At 41.0% G+C, this 20,708-nt stretch overlaps 1 protein-coding gene across 1 annotated transcript; it reads right to left on the bottom strand.

Annotated features, from left to right (window-relative positions):
• Positions 1-7,471: 7,471 nt before the first annotated feature.
• Snip1 (Smad nuclear interacting protein 1) lies at positions 7,472-20,546 on the bottom strand. The gene is made up of 4 exons (XM_015485252.2): positions 20,252-20,546; positions 19,258-19,360; positions 10,042-10,640; positions 7,472-9,013 (listed from the first exon to the last, which is right to left on the bottom strand). Exons 1-4 carry the CDS (start codon positions 20,473-20,475, stop codon positions 8,746-8,748), a joined length of 1,194 nt encoding a protein of 397 aa, XP_015340738.1. The 5' UTR covers positions 20,476-20,546; the 3' UTR covers positions 7,472-8,745.
• Between the last annotated feature and the right edge of the window lie 162 nt (positions 20,547-20,708).

Genomic DNA, 20,708 nt, shown 5'->3' with positions numbered 1-20,708 from the left:
CACCGCGGGGCGCCCGCGTGCTCCCAGCCCAGCACGCCGCGTGGGGGCAATCGGGCTTCTGCGGCCGCCACACCTGTACGGTGCCAAAGCCAAGAAGCTCCTTAAGCCTCCTAAGAATCTTGTGTGCCCCGTCTCGGTGAATGCCTTTCACTGTTCTCGGAATTACCCGTCAGAACTTGGGTACCATCCTCAATCCACCCTTGATTTAGATCCATCCAAAACCGAGTCCCGTGGACTGCACCCCAGATGACCTCGCAACCCGTTCACCTTTGTCGGCCCCTCTTATCACTTCCTTAGTTCATTCAGGCCCTCCCTATTTGGGCCCCCATTTTCCAAAAGTCTCACACCTCTATCTTTGGCCCCATCCAATCCCTTATCCAGAGTGGTGCCAGGATGATCTTCCAAAAACAAATGTGATGTCCCTCCCTTGGGTAAGGTTTCTAACGGCTTCCCCCTTGTCTTAGAGACACAAATGTGTATAGCAGGTAAGAGCACAAATGGGGGCCAGAACTACCTTGTTCAAGATCTTTCCTCTACATTCGTAAACTGTGCCACCTTGCAAGGACTAAACTTATCTCAACTCCCTTATTATAGAACCTACATGATACTGTAAGGAATAAATCGCTTGATGTATGTAAGGGGCTTGGCAAATAAAAAGAATCATGTATTAGTTTTTATCATTAGGTCCAATATTGTTAACGTTGGCCCCATCTAACTTCTCCAGCCCCGTTCTGAATATTTTGCAATTTTGCAACAGGTCTAGGTGGGATTCTATTTTCCTCCCTTGCATGGAAGTTGTTGGGTTTCTTTAATCTGGAAGTTGGTATCTTTCATCAATGCTGGAAAATTCTGTCATTTTTCTTCAAATGCCTATTCATTTTTCTCTCCCCTGTAATTCAGACATAAGAATTTTTTTTTTTTAACCAACTGTCTGCATTTTCTTTTTGTCTCTCTCTTACAACAGTCTGGATAATTTGTTTTGTGTCAGTACAATACAACCTGGCATCTTGCTGGTCTCCCTTATTAATTTTGTAGAGAGAGAGAGTGTGTGTGTGTGTGGTGTGTTCGTTCCTTGACATTTTTTTTTCCTTGTAAAGTCATTTCATCTGCAAATAGGAAGTTGATTTTTTTTCCCTTTCCAGTCTGAATGCTTTTTATTTTCCTTTCTGCCTTATTACGCTGAGTAGGAGGACTTTTATATGTACTAAGAGTGATAAAAGTGGACATATTTGCCTTGTTCTTTTTCAAAGGGGAAAAGCAGTCTTTCACCATGAAGTATGTTAGCTGTTAAGAGGTTTTGTAGATGCTCTTTATCAAGGCCAGAAAGTTCTTCTATATGCCTAGAATCACCAATTACCATTGAATATTATCAAGGTGTTTTTTTTTTCCTGAATCAGTTGGCATGATCATGTTATTTTTCTTCTGTAGTCTGTTGATACAATGGGTTACAGATTTTTCTTTGTGGGGTACTGCAGATTGAACCCATGACTTCACATATGCTAGGCAAGCCCTCTACCACTGAGCCATATCCCCAGCCCTTTTTGTGGCAGGTCTGGTTAAGTTGCCCAGGCTGGCCTCACATTTGAGATCCTCCTGCCTCAGCCTACCAACTACCTGGGATTATGGTGGCATGTTTTCCTGTGTTTTAAGAAATATAACTGTGAGCTGGGCATGGTGGCTCACATGAGTAATCCCAGCTGCTTGGGAGGCTGAGGCAGGAGGATCGAGAGTTCAAAACAGTCTCAGCAATGGACTCAGTGAGACCGTCTCTAAATAAAATACAAAATACGGCTGGAGATATGGCTCAGTGGCTGAGTGCCCCTAAGTTCAATCCTCGGTATCCCACCCCCCAAAAAAAGATAATAAAAATAACTGTGTCTCTGGGGAAAGAATATAGAAATAATTAGAAGATTAGAAAATCCATTCTTCTAGAAAGTAATTTCATTTATTTCTATCAGATATCCAAGACACTAACAATACAGGAACATAGCTTGAGTATTCCTAAATTCCCGAGTTGTAAATCCTTAAGAAGATTTTATTCCTGATCTACTCTTTTACTCTGAAAGGTGTATGGTATGACAGTTTTTGTTTAAAAATGAAATATTAGGGGCTGGGGATGTGGCTCAAGCGGTAGCGCGCTCGCCTGGCATGCGTGCTGCCTGGGGTTCGATCCTCAGCACCACATACAAACAAAGATGTTGTGTCCGCCGAGAACTAAAAAATAAATATTAAAAAATTCTCTCTCTCTCTCTCTCTCTCTCTCTCTCTCTCTCTCTCTCCCCCATCTCTCTTTAAAAAAAAATAAAAATAAAAATAAAAATGAAATATTAGACTCCCCATTATATGTGGACTTTGGGTTTTGATTTCTGTCCCACTCAATGTGAAGTCTGATTTGCTAGAATCAAACATGGTTTTCCTTTAGGTCAAATATGGTTTACATGGCTGGGGTTGAGCAGCAGTGTAGCTCAGTGGTTGAGTACTTACCTAGCATACACCATACCCTCAATGTGATCTCCAACATTGCATCTATACTCCATTTCTTTCTGGATTCTTGTTTTTCTTTTTTTTTTTTGTTTCCGGGGATCAAACACAGGTATGCTTAACCACAAGGCACATCCCCAACCCTTAAAAAAGACAGGGCCTCAAACTTGTGATCCTCCTGCCTCAGCCTCCTGAGTTGCTGGGATTACAGACATGGGCCACTACACCTGGCTTTATCTTCACTTTTGACTGTTAACTTTGTGTTTGCTACCAGGGATCAAACCCAGGGTTTCCCACATGCTAGGTAAGCACTCCACCACTAAGCTACATCCCCAGTTTTGTGGTTTTTGTTTTTTTTGGGGGGGAGACAGGGTCTGGCCTCAGCCTCCTGAGTTGCTAGATTATATGCATCACCATGCCTGGCTTGACTGATAAATTTTTTACTAATTTGTCTGTTCTTGGAATCAAGAACTTTTTCTGTTCATATTTTACCTTTAAGTTTTTGCAGGTGGGTTCATCAAAATAATGTAGTTCCATTGTGAAAAGAAACCAGAAGTCTCACTACCTCAATTCCCCTACTGAACTTCAAGTTTTCCCAAAGCCTCCTTTAGCATTTCTAGTGCCATTGCTTGGCTTGTTCTGGGTAACTCCTCATTCTTGTATTCATAAGGCTTCCTTAACCCCAACTTTTCACTTCAACAATCCCCAATGTGTCCTCCATCTATTGATGTATATGGCTGACTCTATGGCTCTGCAAGGGCCAGCCTTTGTACATCTTAACGCTAAAGAATGTGGCATCAGGTGGTCTAGCTACTTGGGATACTGAGATTCACTCATTTGAACCCAGGAGTTGAAGACCAGCCTGGGCAACATACCAAAAGCCCATCTCAGAAAGAAAAGAGTGTTTGAATAATGCCAGTACTGCCTACCATTGTATGACCTTAACCTTCTATGCCTCAGTTTTCCCATTTGCAAAATAGAACAATGGTTGAAGCCTGGCTCATCTGAGTTATGAAGATGAATTAAGAGTACATATGAGTTAGTACATGCTTAGCTCTGTACTTATTTATAGAAAGTGCTCCTCAATCCCAGCCAGCTTTATTATTAAAGTCTCAATTGATAGCACTTCTTCCACACTCAATTACTGAAAACTTTTATGAATCAACAAGATCATTTCCAAGTAGCTCCAGCTGTGACTTGGTGATGTAAGTTTGGGGGTGACTTCTCTACCCCCAGAAGTCCCATCTAATCTGATTTCCTTGAGATCCCTGTGAAATGGGCAGCTTAAGGAATCATCTGTCTTCTTTTTATGAAGTTCTGCAGTTGGAAACCAACAGTCCAGAGGAAAGATCACTTGAACCAGGACTGCATGATTTCTCACTATCATTATGGAACTTGAGGCAAACAATGTATAGAATCCTTTCCAAAATCCCCCACTGTGGGTGTTGCTCCCTAGACTGTTCAGGCTCACATAATGCCTTCTTCAGTAGTCCAAAATCAGCCTGTCCTCTAAGGCATATTTCAAATTCCATCTGTTAGTTCAGCTTTGAATCACTGTGACCAAAAGACCTGACAAAAACAACTTAGAGGAAGAAAAGTTTATTTTAGTCCAGTCTATGGTCAGTTCACTCCATAGCCCTAGGCCATAGGTGAGGCAAAGCATCATGATAGAGAGGGTGTGGCAAAAGAAAGCTGATCAGTTCTTGACAGCTAGGAAGCAAAGAGAACTTGCAAGCAATGAGACAGAGATAATATAACCCCCAAGGGCATGTACCCAGTGACCTTCTTCCTCCAGCCACATCCTACTTGCCTACAGTTACCATCCATTAAAATTATTAATCCAGCCCGGTATGGTGGCACATGCCTGTAATCCCAGCGGCTTGGGGGCTGAGACAGGAGGATTGCCAGTTCAAAGCCAGCCTCAGCAATGGCGAGGCACTACGCAACTCAGCGAGACCCTAACTTTACATAAAATACAAAATAGGATTGGGATTGTGGCTCAGTGGTTAAGTGCCTCTGAGTTCATCCCTAGTGTGTGTGTATATATATATATATATATATATATATATATATATACATACATACATACACATACACACATACACACACATTCATATATATTAATCCAGCAAATGGTTTAACCCACTGATTAGTTATCTCTCATAATTGAATGATTTCACCTCTGAACATCCCTGCACACAAGCTTTCAGGAAATAACTCATATCCAAACCACACATCATCTTTTCTACAAGATGCAGTTCACCTTCAAATTTTTGCTCCCTGTGTCTGACTCACAGTGATAAACTAATTGCTAGCACACTATGCATCTGCTGATGGGAAATTCACTCAGTATAAACAAATTCACTTCTATTTTTTTAATGAAAAAAAACACTTTTTACTTTTTTTTACGTATTTTTGCAGTGCTGAAGATCAAGGTTATGTGCCACCACACAGAGCTTGATTAATAATTTTAATAGATGGTAACTGTAGGCAAGTAGGATGTGGCTGGACGAAGTAGGTCACTGGATACATGCCCTTGGGGGTTATATTATTCCTGGCTCCTTGCTAGGAGTGCTAGGCAAGTGCTCTACCACTGAACTACATCCCCAGCCCTTTTAAATTTTTAAAATTAACATACTGTGGAATACCACCAAGCACAGTGGTACACACAGCAATTTAGGGAGACCCTGTCTCCAAAAAAAAAAAAAAAATCGACATGCCACCATAAAATGTGCTTGTTGGGGAAGGGAAATCTCAAAAGAGTTTTTAAGCAACTGTCTTTTTAAATTGTTTCCCATTTGATAAATACACTGAAGCTTTAAGATCCATAATTTTAATTTAAACCAAGTAGCCTTTTCACTTGATATAAACTCACATAACCAGAACATTATTTCTTAAATAGGCATTGCTGACATTGTGTGCCCAGGACATTTTGTTCCTCAGATCCACAACTCATTTTCACAACAGGAAGGATATTAAAAAATATAACTACCTGTGCAACATATCAAAGGATACTCAACCTGAAATACATATTTAAGTTCTAAGTTCTTTAAAACTAAGCTATTGTATACTAACACTCAAAACAATAAAAATTTTTCTTAAAAGTTTATCATTATCTTGGTTACTTCTGTTTCATCTTATCACCAGCACACAATAAAGTAATATAAAGTTACATCACTAATGGCACTTAATGAGCTATCCTTTGTCAATAATAGAACGAGTGAGTGGGTTAGAGTTGCTAGAAGACTGATGGGAGCTGGGCACTGTGGCATACTTCCATGAACTCAGCAATTTGAGGGCTGAGGTAGGATTAAGTTCTAGGCCAGCCTTAGCAACTTAATGAGTGAGATCCTATGGACATAGCTCAGTGGTAGAGGCCCCTGGGCTCAATCCCAGGCACTAGAGAGGAAAAGAAAAAAAGAGGCCCAATGGGGAAAATCTGAAGATTTTGTCTCATACCTCCGAAGAATTGTGGATGACCACAGAAGACTTGGGGGAGGGGCTCAGAAGCAAAGGGCTGTTTTGCATGTAGCTTTGATTTTGACAGCAATGATTCACAGAAAAGCCAGCCCCAGAGGAGAAAGAATGAAGAAGCAGCAAATAGCCAAGATGAACAGGAGTTTCTAAGTCCTGGAGACAGTGTTTTTCTTTTCTTTCTTTTTCTTTAGGAATAGAGAGTGAAACCAGGGGCACTTTATCTCTGAGCTATATCCCTACCCCTTTTTTGAGACAGGGTCTCACTAAATTGCTTGGGGCCTTGAAAAATTGCTGAGGCTGTCCTCAAACTTGCAAACTTCCTGCCTCAGCCTCCCTAGTTACTGGTATTTTCAGGTATGTGCCACCACATTCAGCAAGGAAGGGAAAAATACCTTAATTTAGGAAGTTATTCCTCCACTAAAGCAGAAGTTCACTATATAATTGGGACCTCTTTTTAAATAATGTAGGCAAAGCAGCCTATCACAGTGCCCACAAGGAAGGTGTTTTGAAGCCAAGTTCAAGGCTACCAAGGAGCAATTTTAGCAACAAACACCAAATAAAGGGGCCCTGGAGTAAGATTATCAGATTACTACCTAATCCCAGAAAGAAAAGCTATCTGGATCAAGAGGAAAAAACATTTTTTTTAATATTTATTTTTTAGGTGTAGATGGACACAATACAATGCTTTTATTTTTATGTGGTGCTGAGGATCGAACTCCGGGTCCCGCCCGTGCTAGGCGTGTGCTCTACCGCTGAGCCACAATCCCAGCCCCAAGAGAAAAATTAATCAAAACAGAATCTACTTTTAAGATGCACATATGTATTACCTGACATATGGCACTAAGTAGCAATTGAAGGGGCCAGTGTAAAACACATGGGATGTGAAGTAGCAATTGTCATTCCCTTGGTTGCTGTAGTTTTCCTTAATCTTACCTTTCATCTAATTGGCCTTATTAAGTGGTCACTCTTCAAAGGGAATCTTTCAATTTCTTTTGAATAAACACTAGTCAGAGATGCCCCTCCCTGCTCTAGCCAAACTTTACCCCTGAGTATACCTGCATATGTGATACCATAATGTAAAAACAGTGGAAAAGAAGAGAATCTAACTCAACAGCAGCCTAAGTTTCAACCTAGGAGAGTCAAGAGCAGCACTGAGTGAGCTGCATCTCCTTTTGCCCAGCACCCCCATCATGTGAGGACGAAATGGTAGAGATGGTGTTTCACTGTGTGAAAGGCCAATTACACCTAACCTGCCTTAAGTTCTGAATACTTCACTGCCAGTTCAGAAAAGCACCGTTGCTTCAAGGTAACCAATATTCACTCACTGTGATCTGAAGACTGGATTCCAGGGCAGATGTAGGTCCTTTCTTCACTAGTTCCTGGTCTCTCTCAGTGGCACTCAACAAGACTACCTATTTTTACCTTAAAAACACTGGATACAAAGACTCCTTCAGCAGCAAACATACCTATATACACACAGCCCTCTATGCTAGGAAAGTATTACCCTTTGAAATGGGGCTATATTTACAAATTTTATTTTTTATCCCAAAAATACATATAAACAAAAACCTGCTCTTCAAATGCAGGGAGGCCTTTGCCTATCATGTGGTATTACATTTATATCACAAAACATTGTCTTATGAAAATTGGTACACAGCTCTTTAACACAATTTGTGTGTGTGTGTGTGTGTATATATATACACACACACACACATACACAGATACACACACACACACATACATACACAAACTATATGTAAGTAGTTAAAGACTTTTTTCCTACTTACACATAGTCCTCTGGTAGAAAATTTGGAAACTGGACAGTCCCCTTGATTTCCAGATTTGGATGGTAAATACAACCTTTGAACAATTTTTTTAAGGATGAAATGTGTAGAAACATGTAAGCTACACAATCTCCTTTAGACATATATACATGTTGTTAGAATAAGGATCCTGCCACATTAGCAACAGTGTTATTACTCAAAGGGAAAAAAAAGGGAAACAACATTTGAACAAAAAGGCAAACTTTAGAACAGACAAGATGATCAAAATTGTTATATACATGTTCTATAAAGAAATCAGGAATTTTCTCTTAAGAAACAGATCCACAATGCATTTCAGCCTCTCATGATATTAAATCAGCACCCGTTGGTAGTAGCCATGATCTTCCTGTATAGTCATGTACTTAAGCAGGTGCCATAAAGCATCTGTTTAAGTTAAACAGTCACTAATGAGGTCACACGGTAAACCCCCTCCTCTCCCACCCCCCAAAAAAGCTAAGTGCAAAATCAACTTCTATGACTCAAGAGCTCAACCAGGTCAAAGCTTTGGTGGAGGCTGTTTTGGTGACAACCAAAGCTTATTAAGATTCTGTTTAGGGGTTTGCCCCCAAACAAAAACTCCTGGTCCACAAAGCTTAACAACTAAATAAATAATAAAGTAACTATACAAAGAGAACAAGCCATGACTCCCCTTCAAATAAGGGTTAGTTTCCTAAGCAGCAGTTCTGAAAGCACCAACTAAAGCCACAATGCTTCTACTAAAACGATGTGTTGTAATCGGTAAGACTCTTCTGAAAACAAATGGCACAGACACGTGGCTGATGTGCCACAGAAAAAAGTTCAACAAAACCTAAGTCAGTGTTCTTACACTGTAAAATAAGCTGGTCAGCAACACAGGAAAGACTTAAGGCAATAAAAGGCATTACAGAGAGCACCACTGTGCTCTTTGAGGCAATCCTAAAGTCTTCCAAGAAGGAAAAATGTCTCAATGGTTTGGTTAAGTTTGCTAGCTGTCAGACACTATTTCCTCCTCCTCCTCGTCATCCTCATCTTCCTTTCTGTCTAGTTCAGAGGTATCTGATGACTCATGAAGCAAGACATACTCTCTGCTGCTGAATCCAAATTTAAGCACATCCTTTTCTTTCAGTTCATAATATCTCTGTGGCTCAATGCGCTTGTTGTTCAAGAAGGTTCCATTGCCTGAGCCAAGGTCAATGATGTAGGGTTTCACCCTTCGGCCAATTGTGCCATCAGCACGGGTGTACTCCACAAGCCTAGCAAGAGAGAAAGGAGACAGCCTATGAGGAAAATCCTGCCTCAGATCATCTAGCCTTCTCTAGAGCTAATGATGTCAATAACCTGGCTGAAACATGATTCAAGTTAAAACTTTAGGAAACTAAGGGGGAAAGCATTGCCTTGGATAGGGAAATTGGGAGCAGCTTAAATATACTTAGTAGAAAGGTAAGAATGTACATTTGGGTTCATTCTTGGGGGGTAGATCAAAAGTTTGAAATGCAGAATTCAAGTCTTTTGCCATGAAAAAGAAAATTTTTTTCTAATCAATTTTCTAATCAATAAAATGCTTCTTACACCTATATTTTGATGTTTTAGCTTCATTCCAAATAGAGAAAACTATGGCCTTGGACTTCAAAGTCAAGGGAGCCAAACTTGAGCCAGAGTTCTATTATGGCAATTATTAATTAGGAAGTCACCTGGCTTTGCTGAGCTTTAGTTTTCTCATCTGTCAGATGGAGATATTAATACTGATCCCATCTTCCTCACAGGATTGTTCTGAGAATCAAATGGTCACAGATACACTATGCAAGCTATTAAGATGCAGATTTAGGTAACATATATGCCAGGCATTTTTTGGTATATTTCCATTTAAACCTCATAACAGCCCTGTAGGGAAGATGGAAACAGGCCCTGAGAGAAGCTTGCCCAAGGTCAAATACTTGTAACTGGCAATGACAGAATTTTAAATCTGGGTTTCTGATACCAGGATCAAGCTCTTCTACACATATAAGCAATTAGTAAATGTGCATTTAGATTTACAGTATTCTTTAAAATTAACATTAGGGCTGGGGACGCAGCTCAGTGGTAGAGCACTTGCCTAGCATGCATGGGGCCCTAGGTCTATTCCCAGCATGGCAGGATGCAAGGGGGGAAAGGTAATTAATATTAGACATGAGGGGTACTGGATTCTTCTGCAAATACATGATGCAAATCTTAGTAATCCTAACTAAGGAAGCTATTCGGTTTCTGCTGGCATTTCAGGTTCTTCCTCTGAAGGCATACCTACCGATACTGAAAGACTGCATGTTGCTTTGAACATGAGGGATGATCAATTGGAATGTCTGCAATGCGGCGGTGTCGACCCAAAAGGTAGGCACTTTGTCGATGGATATACATGACTGGAAGTACCTCATCATTTTTAAAGGGGTAGAGACGCCATCGTTTTTTGGGGATACGAGCTTCTGGGGGCTCACTGTATTTAATGACTACACCCCGGAAGGTGTTGGTGTCCTCAAGAAGTGCACCAGAAAGTTCAAAGCTTGGTTTTTCTTTAGCAGGCACCTCTTTGTCTTTATTATTGCCACCAGGTCGAGGAATCACCTCCTGAGCCTCATTAGCACTGCCACTGATTTCATTCTTCTGGCGATGCTCCCGGCGCCTAGCATTATAAAACTCCCGCTCTTCCTCCTGAGCCTGCAGGTTTTGGCTGTCCCGATCCCGTCCAGAGGCCTGCCCGCTCCCAGGCCTCTCATCAGAACTTCTCCTTTGCCGGGAATGGCCCCGGTGTCTGTCTCGGTCACTGTTCCTAGCTCTCCTGTGTTCCTGTTCTGATGGTTCACGGTGCTGCCGATCCTCCCGTCCTCTCCGGGGATGATCCTCCCGCTCCTAAAATTCAAAAGGACTCAATAAATCAAAGGCAGTCCACAATTTATTTTTTAAAAAGCTGCATTCAAAAAGTCATTTGTCTTCTGGATTTTGGCAGTCAGTGTGGTGGTTATGTTCCCTCACGAGGCCATGCTGCTGCTCAACTACAACCCTAACAGCACAAATTCATGGCTACAGTCCTAAAATCAAGAGATTAATTCATATACAGAGAAGAAAAAGTAATACCCTTTCAGAATATGCTTAACTACAGGCAAACCTGCAGGGAAGTATATACAGAAAATGGAACAAAGAATTAAATAACATATCCAGGATTCAAAAAAGAAAACACTACCTTTCTCTTCTGCCAAAAATGAAACCATAATAGTTAATTTTTCAAAAATCCTACTTCAGCAGTAATAAAAATTACTCAATATTGAAGAATAAGCTTAAGAAACATGAAAGATAAAAGAAATCTATAAAAATGTATTAAAGACCTGAAAAAAATGGATAAACATACCATAATTTCATGAAAAACAAGTGTTGAAAAACAGCCTGCCAGAAAATGTTCACCACAGGTCCCATATATTAATATACAATTAAAAATAAACAATAAGTTCAATAGAAAAATGGGCATAAAAAAAGCAATTTTCAGATGAAATGTCTAATAAATACTTGAAGAGATGTTTACCCTCACTAATAACCAAACAACAAAAGTTCTAAAAGTAATATGAATTTTCTTAGATCAGCAAAATTAAAAAGCTCATTTAAAAAGATCATAAAAAGATAACAGCTAGTGACAAAAAAAGAAAATGGGATATCCTCAGTCACTGCGATTGCAAACCCAGTTAGGGCAATACTGCAGTATTCAATATTGATTTCACCAACCAGTAATCCAACTCACAGCAATCTATTTTATAGAAATACCAGGCAAAAATGCACAAAGATAAATATGTAAGGATGCTTACTGCAATCTTATTTATAGTAATAAAAACTGAAGACAACAATAAAATGGTTAAATAAATTGACTATATATTCATACAAAGGGTTACTTCAGAGTTATTAAAAAAAAGGAGATAGCTTGGGAGGTTGAAATAGAAAGATCCCAAGTTCAAAGCCAGCCTCAGTAACTTAGCAAGACCCATGTACAAAAAAAAAGGACTGGGGATGTGGCTCAGTGGTTAAGAGCCCCTGGGTCCAATCCCCAATACCCTCCCCACCCCCAAAAGAGTATACCTAAAATAAAAGAGAAGGGGATAAGTTTTACAATATATAGAAAAATCTTCACTCAGCAGGAAAGATACTTAGAGGGGTATTCCCACTACAATTCAACTAAATATCAGATAAAACATTGTTAAACTCACAGAAAGCAAGGGAAAATCTTTGGGAGGGGGAATCAACTAAACGTAAGCTCAAAAATTAAAAAGCACTAGACACACAAAGAAACAAGCCTATGTTTATGAGGAACAACAGAAACAACTCCTATAGATTTAGATCCCCAAGGACTTCAGACATTGTACTAGTAAGATATAGAATATAAAGCATATTTATGTATAAAAATGTTTGCAGTTGGGCATGGTGGCACATGCCTGTAATCCCAGAACTCAGGAAGCTGAGGCAAGAGTTTTACAAGTTTGAGACCAGCCTAAGCAACTCAGCTAGACCCTGTCTCAATATAAAATAAAAACAGTTAGGGATGTAGCTCAGTGGTAGAGCACTTGCCTAGCATGCGTGGGGCCCTGAGTTTGGTGTTTTTTCCCCAACATGGGAAAGAAGGAAAAAAGGGAGATAGGGAGGGATTACAAATGATTAAAGTCAACAATTTTTAAACAGCCAGAAAGCCCTAGGTTCAATCCCAGCACAGGGATGGAGGTTGAGGAGAACCAGAAAATAACAACTATTGGTGAAAACACAGAAAGACTGGAACCCTTATGTACTACTGAGAGGAATGTAAAATGCTATAGCCAAACAAAATGGTGGTCTGCAAAAAATTTAAAAACCATTATATGATTCAGTAATTTCATTTCTGGGTATGTAGAAAAGAAATGATCTGGGCAGGGTGGTGCATGCCTGTATTCCCAACAACTCAGGAGGCTGAGGCAGGATGATCTCAAATTCAAAGCCAGCCTCAGCAACTTAGGGAGGCCCTAAGCAACTTAACAAGACCCTGTCTTGTTAACCAAAAATAAAAAAGTGTCTCAAAACCAAAAATAAAAAAGTGCTGAGGATATGGCTCAGTGGTTAAGCGCCCCTGGGTTCAATCGCCGGTATTTAAAAAAAAAAAAATGAAAACAGGATCTCAAACAGTTATTGGTAGGCAGGCGTGGTGGGTACGTCTGTAATCCCAACAGCTTGGGAGGCTGAGGCAGGAGGATCACGAGTTCATAGCCAGCCTCAGCAAAAGCAAGGTGCTAAGCAACTCAGTGAGACTCTGTCTCTAAATAAAATAAAAACAGGGTTAGGGATGTGGCTCAGTGGTCGAGTGCCTCTGAGTTCAAAAGGATTGAACTAGGGGGTACAAAAAAAAAAAGTTATTTGTACATGTGGTTCAATCCTTTTGAACTCAGCAACATAATTCACAATAGCCTAAAGGTAAAAGTAACGCACACCATCCATAGATGGACAAACAAAATGTGGTATATACATACAATGTAAGATTATTTAACCCTAAAAAGGAAATTCTTTTTTTTTTTTTTAATATTTATTTTTTAGTTATCGGCAGACACAACATCTTTGTTTGTATGTGGTGCTGAGGATCGAACCCGGGCCACACGCATGCCAGGCGAGCGCGCTACCGCTTGAGCCACATCCCCAGCCCCTAAAAAGGAAATTCTGACACATGCTACAAGATGGACAAATCATGAGGATATTATTCTAAGTAAAATAAGCCAGACCCAGAACGACAAATAATACATCAGTCTCCTTATGAGAGTTGCCTGTAGTAGTCATATTTATAAAGACAGAAAGTAGAATGGTGGTTACCAGGGGCTGGGGAGAGAGATGAATTATTGTTTAGTTAGTACAGAGTTTTACAAGATGAAAAAGAGTTCTAGAGATGGATGACGCTGATGGCTACATAACAATGGGAATGTATTTAATACTAGTAATTGGATACTTTAAAAAGTTAAGAGTGAATTTTATATCTTTCCCAAAATTAGAATACTTAAACTGGGCAGAATGGTACACATCTGTAATCCCAGTGACTCAAGTGGCTGATGCAGGAGGATTGCAAATTTGAGGCCAGTGTGGGCAAATTAGCAAGACCTCTTCTCAAACCAAAATAAAATGGGGTGGGGGTTGTAGCTCAGTGGTACAGCACTGCTGCGTTCAAACCCCAATAGTGAAAAATAAACAAGCAAATAAAACATTAGGTGGGATAATGGATTTGTGGTTATCATTATTTTTTTTTTAAATCCTCATCTTTTAGGGACATGTGCTTAAAATATTTACAGATGGAATGGTACATCCAGAACTTGCTTTAAAACAATCAATCCAGGGCAAAGAAGGAAGTGGATAGCAATAGACATGGTATGCTGACTACTTATAATTATTTAAGCTAAGTGACAGATACATGAAGGTTCATTAAATATGCTTTATATTTTTCTCAATAAAAAGTTAAACAAAAATACCCAGATAAGGGCTGGGGATGTAACTCAGTGGCAGAGCATTTGCCTACACATGTTCAAAATCTTGTACCTCCAAAGGAAAAAAAAAAAAAAAGGAAAAAGAAGCAAGCAGAGCTTTTAAAATCCTGAAGTGGGTGAACAAAAAGAAATTTGCCTCTAGGATGGCGATACTGTTTATAATCCCAATGACCTGGGAAGCTGAGGTGGAAGGATCACAAGTTCAAGGCCAGCCTCCGCAACTAAGTAAGACCCTGACTCAAAATAATAAATAAATAGGACTGTGAATATAGCTCAGTGGTAAAGCACCCAGGGTTTAATTCCCAGTACCAAAAGGGAAAAAAAAATTGCTGTTTAGGTACATGGTAACCACGCTGCAAAACATCAAAGCAAAAAGACCCTTTTTTGGGGGTCAGGGAGTTTTTTGGAAGCAAAAGAATAAAAAGAAGTCTCCCTATCATCAGGGAACAAGGAGGGTAGGGAAGGCATGGTCATAATCATTCTGATGTCCTGGTTTCCCCAGATGTTAAACATGTCCAGAGTCAAGAGGGACAGAACCCTGAACAATGTGAGCAAAGCTATGACCTCAGGAGAGGGTGAGGAGGAACTTCTGAGTACTGCAGCAAAAGGTCTCTCCCCACCCCAAGTCCTTCTCTCTAGCACAAAGAGGGATCAAATGTACCCTGAATGCTCAGAGTAAGTTTCTCTGGATTACCTAGCCTCTAAAAATAAGTATTCAGAGGTATACCCAAACACCGATCCCCATCATACCTACAAACATTATTCAAGGTGGTACCTGCCTTGAGTTCACCAGAACTAATCTTTTATGTTCTTTATGTCTGATTTCATTTAATTTATGATGATGATGATGATGATGTTGTTGTTGTTGTACTGGGGATTGATCCCAGGAACACTTTACCAATGAGCTGCATCCCAAGCCCTGTTTATTTTTTGAGACAGGGTCTCACTAAATTGCTTAGGCTAACCTCAAACTTGCCATCTTTCTACCTCAGCCTCCCAAGTCACTGGGATTACAGGAATACACCACAATACCCCATTATCCCTGATTTTCACAAGTATCAGTCACTAGCTGGGTGTGGTGGTGCATGCCTGTAATCCCAGTGGCTCAGAAGGCTAATGCAAGAGAATCTCAAGTTCAAAGCCAGCCTTAGCAAGGCCTAAGCAATTTAGCAAGACCTTGACTTAACAAATAAAAAGGGCTAGGATGCAGGCTAGGGTTGTAGCTCAGAGGTAGAGCGCTTGCCTTGCATGTGTGAGGCACTGGGTTGGATCCTCAGCACCACATAAAAATAAACAAACAAAATAAAGAGAGAGCATCAACCCCATCTCCTTGCATTCTTCTTCTTTTTTCTTTTTCCTTTTAATAATTCTTATTATACATATATACCCACCTCCTTGCATTCTATATTCCCACAAGGCTCTATACTTCCAATACTCTGTTCAAATCCCACCCTTTTTTAACTCCTGAAACCACTGCACTGCACTATGCTCCCTAGAACATAAAGCTCAGCAAAACCTACATTCTCAATGTTTTCTCTGTTCCCTTCACCTTTTGCTCAAAGAGAACCCTCCCTCAGCTCTAAGGACAGTGCTCCCCTACAGCTCTCAAATGGCAGTAGTTCCCCCCACCCAACCCCTCCTCCTTCCTACACCATCTCTGGGCCTGGATATAAGTCAGGTATCTTCCTTGCCAATGCAATACACAACCCAAACCCTCCTCTCTACCCCCAAACCCCAGTTCTTTCTTTCTTTCTTTTGGTACTGGGGATTGAACTCAGGGACACTCAACCACCGAGCCACATCCCCAGCCCTATTTTGTATTTCATTTAGAAACAGGGTCTCACTGAGTTGCCAAGTGCCTCACCATTGCTGAGGCTGGTTTTTGAACTTGCTCCTCCTGACTCAGCCTCCGGAGCAGCTTGGATTACAGGCATGTGCTACCACGCCTGTCCCAAACCCCCAGTTCTGAATCTCACAGACGATTATCACCCACTACTCTAACCCTCTCCAACCAACATTAGCCTCAGTGACTTGGGTAACACATAGGCAGTGAGTTCCTCTCTTCCAAGGATGCCATTTGTCTCTCCTTCACCTCAGTCACCTATTCTCTTGTCAATAGACCTTTTTCATTTCTAGCAACTTGAACCCCACTATAATCTTAATTTCAAGGAACCTTCTTTCTGGCCACCATTATTCTTTCCAGCTCACATTTTATCCCAACTCCAATGGCTCTTATCCCAGCAAGCCAATCCTTTGATTCTATCACCTATGCACAAGTCTCCCACCTCTAAACTCCCTTCTAGCCTACCATTAAGCTCCACAGCCAAGCAGTATGGCCACTCCCTTGCATGCACACTGAAATCTCTTGTCCCCATGCCGTTCTGTTGTACTCTCTTGGCAAAACCACAACCATCACCAATAAATAAATATGGCTGAAAATCTAATAAAAAAATCAAATCAAATCAAATCAAAATCACTCTGATCCCAATATAAGAGTGACTTAGAGAGGCTGCCTTTGCTAAAAGCAGAGACTCTAAGGCTTGCAGATGCCCAATGTGTAACTAAAAGCAGGATAAAGCCTGGCATCTTTACCTTCATTATCTGTCTCCTCTATTAATTTAAACTTTACTCTGAGTAAAGTTTCCTGCTGCTCTGCACATAGGCATATGAAACACTTATGGAGTGTTCAATCTAAAACTAACAATACAAGGTTTATCATCCCTATACCTTACCTATCTTGTCCTCCTTCAAGACAGATGCAAGATCTATAGGGACAATATAGCATGCTGTTTCAGACCCCTGTAGTAGCATCTACAAGTCCTTATTCATTCCTCTACACCTTCTAAGAACAGTGGAGCCTTGCAGACACATTGTCCCATGATAAGACTGCCCCCCAACCAAGCAGGAGCAATCATATAATGGAAACCAAAATGCCCCCTTTCAGGATCACAAATCTGACAGGCAAACATACAAAGCCAGAAAATGAAGACTGCCCCATCAGGTGATAAGGACTTCTCCAGAGCCACTTCCTAGAACCAGAACAGAAAGAATGATCAACTAGACCAGAGTTAAGCAAGACTGCTTACTTATGCATACATCTTGCTCCCTGCCCCCAACTCAAGCCTCTTTTAAGGATGTTCAGCAACTACCCTATCTTTTTCTGATCCACTAATTTCCCTTAATTACTATTTCACTCCTTCTCTCTCCTCAGTCTCCAACAACTCTTCCCCATCCCTTCCTTAGAGTCAGATCTTCCCTCATCCATCTATCCAACAGTACCTACACACATATATTCTATCTTCCCTCCCCCCATTCCTGGTACCAAAAATGAACTATCTGTTTTGCTATCTAAAACTAATTCCTATACCTGGGAGCCCATGAGGTCTGGAAATACATGATTAAGTTAAACTGTATTTCATAATAATTAACAAACTTTATTTAACTCCATGAGTTAAATAAAGATAAAACTGTGAAAGAAGTGCGTGTGGTTAAAAAGTGGGTGTTGTGGGTCCCTGATCCAATATGGCTGGTGTCCTTTTTAAGGATAGACAACATGGGCTGGAGATATACCTCAGTTGGTAGAGCTCTTGCCTCGCAGGCACAAGGCCCTGGGTTCAATCCCCAGCAACTCACACACACAAAAAGAAAAAAAAAAAACCAGACAACAGGTAAGTCTGTGCAGAAGAAAGGTTGTGTGAGGACACATCAAGAAGGCAGCCATCTGTAAACCAAGGAGAAAAGTCTCAGAAGAAACTAAATCTGCTGACCTCAATCTAGGACTTCTGGCTTGCAGAACAATGAGAAAATAAATCTATTATTTAAGCCACCTAGTCTATGATATTTTTATGGCAGCTTTGGCAAATTAATAATCACTCCAGAAAAACCATTTGGCAATTCTTAAGAAATTAAAAATGCAACTACCATTTAATTCAGCAATTCATTTGTAGGCATTTAATCCAGAGAAATGAAATGTTCCCAGAAAAACCTATACACAAATGATCAGACAGCAGCTATATGTTTAACAGCCCCAAACTGAAAAGCACCTGTTTTTTTTTTAACAGGCAAATGGCTAAATCCATACCACTGAACACTATTCAGCAGTAAAAAGGAATGAAGAAACTACTGATGGATGCAACAACCTGAATGAAATCCAAAGAACTTTGTTGAATGAAAAAAATCTAATCTCAAAGGTCACATACCATATGATTCTATCTATGTAACACTCTCTTTTTAAAAAAATATTTTTTAGTTGTAGATGGACACAATATCTATCTTTATTTATTTATTTTTGAATTTTTAATATTTATTTTTTAGTTTTTGGCGGACACAACAACATCTTTGTTTGTATGTGGTGTTGAGGATCGAACCCGGGCTGCACGCATGCCAGGCGAGCGCGCTACCGCTTGAGCCACATCCCCAGCCCCATATTTATTTATTTTTATATGGTGCTAAGGATTGAACCTAGTGACTGACACACACACACACACACACACACACACACACACACACACACGGTGCTCTACCCCAGTTCCTATGTAACACTCCTGAAATAACGAAAGTATAGAAATGGAAAACAGATTAGCAGCCTCCAGAAGAGATTAGAAGCCTCCTGGAGTTAAATAAAGATAAAACTGTGAAAGAAATGGGTGTGGTTACAAAAGGACAATACCAGGGTGATAGAAATATGCTGTATCTTGACTGTATCAACAAAATTCCAATTGTGATACTGCACTATAGCTCTGAAAGATTTTACTATTAGCAAAAACAAGGTAGAGTACACCTTTCTATTAATTGTGACAAATATAACCAAAACATGTAAATGAACAATTACTCAAAACAAAAAGCTAATTTAAAAAAACAAGCAGAAAAAAAAAATAAAGCAAACACACCCAGCTTTTAGAAGCCCACTGCAGAACACACACATATACACTTTAGCTAGATGGCAAGTGAAGTGACTCTAGATTTGGACAAATTATCAAAACACCCAATCCCCTTACCTGCTTCACTTTGACTGTTGAGTGATGAGGACTTCGGCTTCTCTTATTCCGAGGAGACTTGCTTCTTCTCCCTGAAGACTTGTTTTTCTTTTTGGCTGGGGACCTTTTCAGAGCATGGTACACACAGGATTTTATCTCAATTTCCCTTCCCCCACATAAGTTAGCTTTAAATATGAGGCTTACCAACTAAACACAAACACCACATTTGTGAAGATCTCTGCTGAGCTCCAATGGAGTCAGAGGCTTCATTTTCCCAACCCTGATATCTCCCTTGAGTTCCAGACACTCATATATAACTAACTGCCAACTGAACTTTCTCATGTGGGTAACATAACTCTTGATTCTCAACCCTCAAAAACCTTTCTTCTCAGAGTGTGTGTCATCTCTCTAATTGGTACCACCATCCAGAAGCTGCTCTTGGCCTCTTTGTTTTTTTCCTCACCACCAACACCCTGCCTTCCCCAATAATCACAAGTCCTGTGCTCTGCCTCCTCCTTAACACTCTATCTGCTTCAATCACTAGACTCCAAATACATTTTTCCCCCTAGCTTCTAAGACAATGACAATTCTACTTTAGGTTCTTTGCCCATGTTGTTTCCCCTGCCAAGATTCTGGATCAATCCTATCAATCTTTTGGGGCAGGAAATTGGAAAGACACCACCTGCACTCCATTCTTGTGCAGATGGGGAGACATTCAACTCGGACGACCAGTGCTACCCGCTGGGCCGTACTGTACTAAGTGCTGGGGACACAAGAATGAAGGGGCGGGACCCTACCCGTAATAAGCTTTAGACTCTCAACATCCAGCTACAATGCAAGTGACCGGTGCTGGAGTAAACATTCTTTAACACGGGCACCTCGGGGTCACTCCCAATGTCTCAGCATTAAGCCCAGGCTGCTGCGCTCGGCATTCGAGGCCTATTTTTGACGTTAGCTCTGCCTTCCTTTCTCCATCAGCTCGACCCAAGGTCCACTCGGGCTGCTTCCCACGTACCGGCTAACTCCTCGGGCTCGGTTCCCACGGTGGCCGGGGCGGCCGGCCTCGCCGGGCGGTGGGGACGGGCTGCCGCCGGAGAAGTCCGAACGGCGGTGGATTGGAGGCGCGGCTTCCGGGCTGAGGCGCTCCTGCTTCACCACCACCGTCGCTGCCGCCACCACGTCCCCATCCCGGTGCCTTCGCCGGCTTCCTCGCTCCCTCTCGCTCTTCACCTCCTTCATTCTGCGAGTTTGGTTGAGCAAAAGGAAAGAGGTCCCGTTGAGCTCTTCTCCCTGAAGGAAATGACGAATTTGGCCACCGAACTTCCGCTTCCGGGTGCGCACTCTCCCAGAAGCCCTCGCGGCGGAGAAGCTGAGCACGTGACGATTCCTTCTTGGGCGGGACCGCAATTGGCCCATCTCGGGAGGCGGGAATTTTAAGTTTCAAAAGCAAACTTGTGACTACTTCATAGGTA

Source organism: Marmota marmota, unplaced genomic scaffold (genome assembly GCF_001458135.2).
Source record: "Marmota marmota marmota unplaced genomic scaffold, marMar, whole genome shotgun sequence".
NCBI classification, from domain to species: Eukaryota; Metazoa; Chordata; class Mammalia; order Rodentia; family Sciuridae; genus Marmota; species Marmota marmota.
The sequence above is the reverse complement of the archived record's forward strand: the minus strand, read 5'-3'. Positions and strand labels throughout refer to the sequence as shown.

Bases quoted from the DNA above. Each gene is read 5' to 3' on its own strand.
- Snip1 (XM_015485252.2), bottom strand. From the start codon at position 20,475: ATGAAGGAGGTGAAGAGCGAGAGGGAGCGAGGAAGCCGGCGAAGGCAC. The intron at 19,361-20,251 runs GTACGTGGGAAG...TGCTCTGAAAAG, and splicing joins CGAGCCCGAGGAGTTAGCCG to GTCCCCAGCCAAAAAGAAAA. The intron at 9,014-10,041 runs GTAGGTATGCCT...CTCTCTTGCTAG, and splicing joins CATGCAGTCTTTCAGTATCG to GCTTGTGGAGTACACCCGTG.